At 39.7% G+C, this 6,000-nt stretch overlaps 3 protein-coding genes across 4 annotated transcripts in view; 1 reads left to right on the forward strand and 2 right to left on the reverse strand.

The window, feature by feature from the left end:
• Positions 1-512: 512 nt before the first annotated feature.
• LOC116001642 (F-box protein At2g26850-like) lies at positions 513-3,280 on the forward strand. Of its 2 annotated transcripts, none has more exons than XM_031241549.1 (5): positions 513-1,509; positions 1,616-1,695; positions 1,776-1,948; positions 2,040-2,114; positions 2,220-3,280. In XM_031241549.1, the coding sequence occupies exons 1-5, from the start codon at positions 919-921 to the stop codon at positions 2,405-2,407; spliced, it is 1,107 nt and encodes a 368-aa protein (XP_031097409.1). In that variant the 5' UTR covers positions 513-918; the 3' UTR covers positions 2,408-3,280. The 2 variants fall into 2 exon arrangements, with proteins under 2 accessions (XP_031097409.1, XP_031097400.1); XM_031241540.1 differs by having other exon boundaries at positions 514-1,509; positions 1,610-1,695.
• LOC116001656 (CDPK-related kinase 1-like) lies at positions 2,482-4,225 on the reverse strand. Its single transcript, XM_031241559.1, has 4 exons — positions 3,894-4,225; positions 3,746-3,808; positions 3,453-3,620; positions 2,482-3,020 (listed from the first exon to the last, which is right to left on the reverse strand). The coding sequence occupies exons 1-4, from the start codon at positions 3,894-3,896 to the stop codon at positions 2,883-2,885; spliced, it is 372 nt and encodes a 123-aa protein (XP_031097419.1). The 5' UTR covers positions 3,897-4,225; the 3' UTR covers positions 2,482-2,882.
• Positions 4,226-4,268: 43 nt separating this feature from the next.
• LOC116001633 (CDPK-related kinase 1-like) overlaps positions 4,269-6,000 on the reverse strand; it is a 6,615-nt gene continuing 4,883 nt past the window's right edge. Inside the window, exons 8-11 of the mRNA XM_031241529.1 lie at positions 5,630-5,737; positions 5,482-5,544; positions 5,189-5,356; positions 4,269-4,756 (exon numbers count right to left, since the gene is read on the reverse strand). Coding sequence (XP_031097389.1) covers positions 4,619-4,756; positions 5,189-5,356; positions 5,482-5,544; positions 5,630-5,737 — 477 coding nt within the window. The 3' untranslated portion in view covers positions 4,269-4,618. The remainder of the gene's footprint in view (positions 4,757-5,188; positions 5,357-5,481; positions 5,545-5,629; positions 5,738-6,000) is intronic.

The following is a 6,000-nucleotide window of genomic DNA, read 5'->3' on the forward strand; positions in this document are numbered from 1 at the left end:
CGCTGGGGGTTGAACTTGTAAGTTTATGGTTACCATATCAACAACCTAACCAATTTGGCTAGGATTGTTATTATAGAAATTTCCATAAAAAGAAGAAAAGTTAAAGCAAATTAATGATGCATGCTAAAGAACAGACATGCAAAAACACAAGGAAAGAAAAAATAAAACCCTTCATTTTCTGTTGGTCCAGTTGATGGTGTGATTGTGTAGCAAATGCATTCCACAATCCACATGGCCTGTCTGCGATCCTCATGTGAGATTAGTAGCTTTTGTGGGGTTGGTAGAAGTTAGGCAAGCTTCAGATGGCCTTCCATGGCCACCTCAGTAATCACTTTGTTCAACTATGACACCCACTTTTCCCCCCTTTTTTTCTTGTATATTTATAAATTAAAAACACCGTATATCACATCAATCAGATGAAAGACAGCATCCCACATAAGCCCAGACAAATTGTTGGATGAAATTTAGAGTTACCACTTAGTATTCATCCTCAATTTTATCACAGATAGCTTTTGCCAACACATACTTTGTCTTGCCCCCACCCTCAACTTCTAGTGGCAATTCACTGTTCCTGGGTGCCCAAGACATTTAAGAACCAACCATATATATCTCTTGAAATTGGTGGTTGATTCAGTCACTTGTAACTCCCAACTACCTGAGCTGTCTTTGTCGGTTGTGTTGTCCAACTGTCCCTCTCCTGAATTGAGTTATTACAGTAATTAATTACTATGTTAATCCTTCCTTAAAAGCATGGGTATAAAACTGGTTTAGTTTGGGTGTCTCCAGGATATAAATGCAGCCCCTTATAATTACTAGTCTCACAAGGAACCCCAACCCAAAGCTTTCTTGATTTTTCTTTCATCTTTCTCTCCAACTGCCACTCACCCTTTGAGCCAATCCTCAATTGGGAACACTGACATGGGAATTTGGCCACTGCCCTTGTTCTGGGAGGAGTTCTCAAGATTCTTGGTAACATGGTTCAGAAAAGATAAGGACTTTCTGAATGGTTTCTTGAATTTTGCAAGAATCTTGACCCCGATGACGATGGAGACGGGTACTGTGAAGTTAAGACCAGAGAATGTGGGGTTTAAGGAGGAGACCACTCTGCTGGATTTGCCAGACTTGGCTCTGGACTGCATTCTCGAGAGGCTTTCACCAGCTGAGCTATGCAGTGTGGGTAGGGTTTGCAGTTCACTGAGGGAGAAGTGTGTGAGTGACCATTTGTGGGGAAAACACATGGCTCAGAAATGGGGGAAATTGATTGGAAATGCTGCCTGTAGAGAATGGCAAAGCCACATTGCCTCAAGAAAGAGGTCTGTCCAGTTGAATTCCAAGAATCAGACAGATATATTTGGGTATTTTTTGAGCTCTGCAAATTTCCTGTTGAGTAGACCAGAAGCAGAAGAAAATAGATTCAAGAGCTCTCTATACAAGGACTCTATCATGGCTTTATATTTCTCACTTGAAAGTGGCAAGTTTTGGTTCCCAGCTCAGGTTTATAACCGCGAGGTAATTTCCTCAGTTTTGAAGTTCTTTGGTGAATTTTAACATTAAACTTAACTGTTTTATAGATTCTTGACAGTCCATTATAAATTATTTCTTTTTTAAGGTGCAGAATGGGCAACTTGGGTTCACACTATCCTGTTATGATGCTGAGGTAAACTATGACTCTAATGCAGACAAATTCAGGGCAAGGTACAATGAAACCCCATCCTAAGAACATGGTCACTTGTTGTCAGTAAGGGTTGTTGTAATCTTGTTTCTTGACATTGCAGGTATCTGACACAAGGGTGGAGGTCAATAGAGGAAGACATAGAGAGGAATAGGATAAGGGCCCCACCTGTGGATACTCCTTCTCATGTTCTTCACATCTCTGATTGCTTAAATGATCTAAAACCAGATGACCATATTGAGATCCAGTGGAGAAAGAACAAAGAATTCCCTTATGGTAAAAATGTCAAACAATTCAAGGCTAATTCTCTTTTCTGTAAAATCCCAGATTTGCAGCCATTTCTGGGATCTGACAAGATGCCTTGCAGGTTGGTGGTTTGGAGTTGTAGGACACTTGGAATCTTGCAGTGGCAGTAAATTGTATTGCAAATGTCATACCAGTGGTGAGGAAAAAATGGGCAATATTACAATAACCTTAAAGCTTGCAGATTTCTTCTCAGTTTCATCTTCTTAGTCTTAGTCTTGAGCTTTAAATTCATGTTTGACAGACATGGTGATACTGGAGTTCAGGCAGTATTCCCCGGGCTCGAGATGGCGACAGGCGGCAATAAACAGGAAAGATCATCAAGAAATTGGGAATGAAGTAGATGGGTTCTATGGTGGAATCAGAAAGCTTTACAATGAAGAGGAGATTTCAGCATGGAAGTGCTTTTGGCCAAGCTGCACTTTGGATTAACAGCATAGAGATACTGCATTCTTAGTGCTTATTCTCTTTTTCTGCAGTTTTTTTGTATGAAGAAGCCAATGAAATGGGCCACAACAAATTTAAATTTTTATTCAGAAAGTTGAGTGCACAAGGAATACATCCAAAGCCACAGAAACTCATTTAATTTCAGTGCAGTGCTGAGCTTAAATCATCTACATACACTTTTTAACCTACCCTTCCTCTGTACAATCCTCTACATCTGATGGCACCAGATAATATGCAAGAAAAATAAAAATTTCTGAGAAACCCAGAGATGCATGCTCACAACTGAATATGCTGCAAATGGCTTTGAATGATCGAATTAAGCTGTAGCTTGATCATATCCTTGACCAGCCCTGTCAATAGTAAAGGCGTGGCGTAGGCTCCCCCGTTGGACACGAAGAACTCTATCTCTGACATGGATTAGTTCAAAGATGGATGCATTTCATTTAGTCGAGCAGGATGATCAAGCCTTTTGGAGGGCTCGGGCTGAGAGACCGTGCAGAAGCCTGACAAACCCCAAGAAGCTGAGCTTTCCGTCAGAATGTCTTATCCAGTCCTGCAGAACTACATGAACTGGAACCGAAGGACTAAGTCCGAGCTCCTATGACAAAGATAAAGATATACAGAAACATCGATCAGCATGAAGCTAGAAAGAACACATCATGCAACAATTCTCTCAAGGCAAAGCAAGTTACAGAAATTATTTAACGTCTTGGGGCTACATGAAACTATCATAGGACTGTAAACTCATGAAGTATTTAACTGATTAAGATATTGTGGGGCTACATGAAAATATTGTAGGAAACTTCATGAAGTGTTAACTGATTAAGATATTTTAATATGCGATGCATAATTTGAACATCCTGGGGCTATATAGCATTTAATTTTTGCTTCAATTGTTCTCATGCATTTACTTCCATGTTCATCCTTTTTGTTTTCAAGGGCACCCCACAAGAATATGATAGGAGCCCTTAAACCTGGATATACTAGCAATGTTAAGTGCAATTTCAAACAGATTAGAGTGAGAGTGTACTGAGGCAAGTTCTTCTATCATAATAGGTCTGTTCCCGTCTTTTTCAAAAAACTCATAGCCCCGTCGAGCATGCTGTTCCCAGCTTTCCATTCCTTCTAGCTGATGAACACTTATTGCTGCAGCACAGAATTCCTCGAAATCCAACTTCCTATATTGGAGAGAACTCACCTGCATCACATAAAAATACCATTGAGCAAATTTTCTTCCTTTACACTTTACTTTTAGAAAATTTTAGCATATAATCAGTTATATACCAAATGAAGAAGAAAAATAAAATTTGCCAAGAATCTCACCGTGCTAACAAATTCCAAGACCCTAGAATCCTTCATTGCGTCAGTTGAGTTCTTAGTCACAGCCTGCCAAATCATGTTTCTCTCAGTATTATCCATTGAATCAATTTAAAATAATAAAAGGGAGCAGAGAAGGATGCGGAGGTCAAACCATTTTAAAGTTTTGTAGAGATATATTCCCATTTTTGCTTGGCCCTAATAACGTGAATTGCTCCTTGAGGTAAGCTAATTGTGGTATGGTCAATGTCTTCGCCAGGGCCTGTTAGAAAGCAGATTAAACAAGCAGTCACACTTCTAGACACTGTAATCTTGAGCGTAAAACAAATTTTTACTCCCTCTGTCCGACAAAGTTACTATCATACACAACAAGATAATTTTGGTGACTTGTTTATTATTTTGGCGATTTGTTTAACGCATTAACAACCACACAATTTCTGCTTTTGTGTGTGTGCGCTACTTTTCAACTCACTTGTTCAAATTCTCTATTCCACCGTCCCCCCCCCCCCCCCCCCCCCCNCACAAGGAATACATCCAAAGCCACAGAAACTCATTTAATTTCAGTGCAGTGCTGAGCTTAAATCATCTACATACACTTTTTAACCTACCCTTCCTCTGTACAATCCTCTACATCTGATGGCACCAGATAATATGCAAGAAAAATAAAAATTTCTGAGAAACCCAGAGATGCATGCTCACAACTGAATATGCTGCAAATGGCTTTGAATGATCGAATTAAGCTGTAGCTTGATCATATCCTTGACCAGCCCTGTCAATAGTAAAGGCGTGGCGTAGGCTCCCCCGTTGGACACGAAGAACTCTATCTCTGACATGGATTAGTTCAAAGATGGATGCATTTCATTTAGTCGAGCAGGATGATCAAGCCTTTTGGAGGGCTCGGGCTGAGAGACCGTGCAGAAGCCTGACAAACCCCAAGAAGCTGAGCTTTCCGTCAGAATGTCTTATCCAGTCCTGCAGAACTACATGAACTGGAACCGAAGGACTAAGTCCGAGCTCCTATGACAAAGATAAAGATATACAGAAACATCGATCAGCATGAAGCTAGAAAGAACACATCATGCAACAATTCTCTCAAGGCAAAGCAAGTTACAGAAATTATTTAACGTCTTGGGGCTACATGAAACTATCATAGGACTGTAAACTCATGAAGTATTTAACTGATTAAGATATTGTGGGGCTACATGAAAATATTGTAGGAAACTTCATGAAGTGTTAACTGATTAAGATATTTTAATATGCGATGCATAATTTGAACATCCTGGGGCTATATAGCATTTAATTTTTGCTTCAATTGTTCTCATGCATTTACTTCCATGTTCATCCTTTTTGTTTTCAAGGGCACCCCACAAGAATATGATAGGAGCCCTTAAACCTGGATATACTAGCAATGTTAAGTGCAATTTCAAACAGATTAGAGTGAGAGTGTACTGAGGCAAGTTCTTCTATCATAATAGGTCTGTTCCCGTCTTTTTCAAAAAACTCATAGCCCCGTCGAGCATGCTGTTCCCAGCTTTCCATTCCTTCTAGCTGATGAACACTTATTGCTGCAGCACAGAATTCCTCGAAATCCAACTTCCTATATTGGAGAGAACTCACCTGCATCACATAAAAATACCATTGAGCAAATTTTCTTCCTTTACACTTTACTTTTAGAAAATTTTAGCATATAATCAGTTATATACCAAATGAAGAAGAAAAATAAAATTTGCCAAGAATCTCACCGTGCTAACAAATTCCAAGACCCTAGAATCCTTCATTGCGTCAGTTGAGTTCTTAGTCACAGCCTGCCAAATCATGTTTCTCTCAGTATTATCCATTGAATCAATTTAAAATAATAAAAGGGAGCAGAGAAGGATGCGGAGGTCAAACCATTTTAAAGTTTTGTAGAGATATATTCCCATTTTTGCTTGGCCCTAATAACGTGAATTGCTCCTTGAGGTAAGCTAATTGTGGTATGGTCAATGTCTTCGCCAGGGCCTGTTAGAAAGCAGATTAAACAAGCAGTCACACTTCTAGACACTGTAATCTTGAGCGTAAAACAAATTTTTACTCCCTCTGTCCGACAAAGTTACTATCATACACAACAAGATAATTTTGGTGACTTGTTTATTATTTTGGCGATTTGTTTAACGCATTAACAACCACACAATTTCTGCTTTTGTGTGTGTGCGCTACTTTTCAACTCACTTGTTCAAATTCTCTATTCCACCGTCCCCCCCCCCCCCCCCCCCCCTTCTCCC

The sequence above is a fragment of the Ipomoea triloba genome, chromosome 1 (assembly GCF_003576645.1).
Source record: "Ipomoea triloba cultivar NCNSP0323 chromosome 1, ASM357664v1".
NCBI classification, from domain to species: domain Eukaryota; kingdom Viridiplantae; phylum Streptophyta; class Magnoliopsida; order Solanales; family Convolvulaceae; genus Ipomoea; species Ipomoea triloba.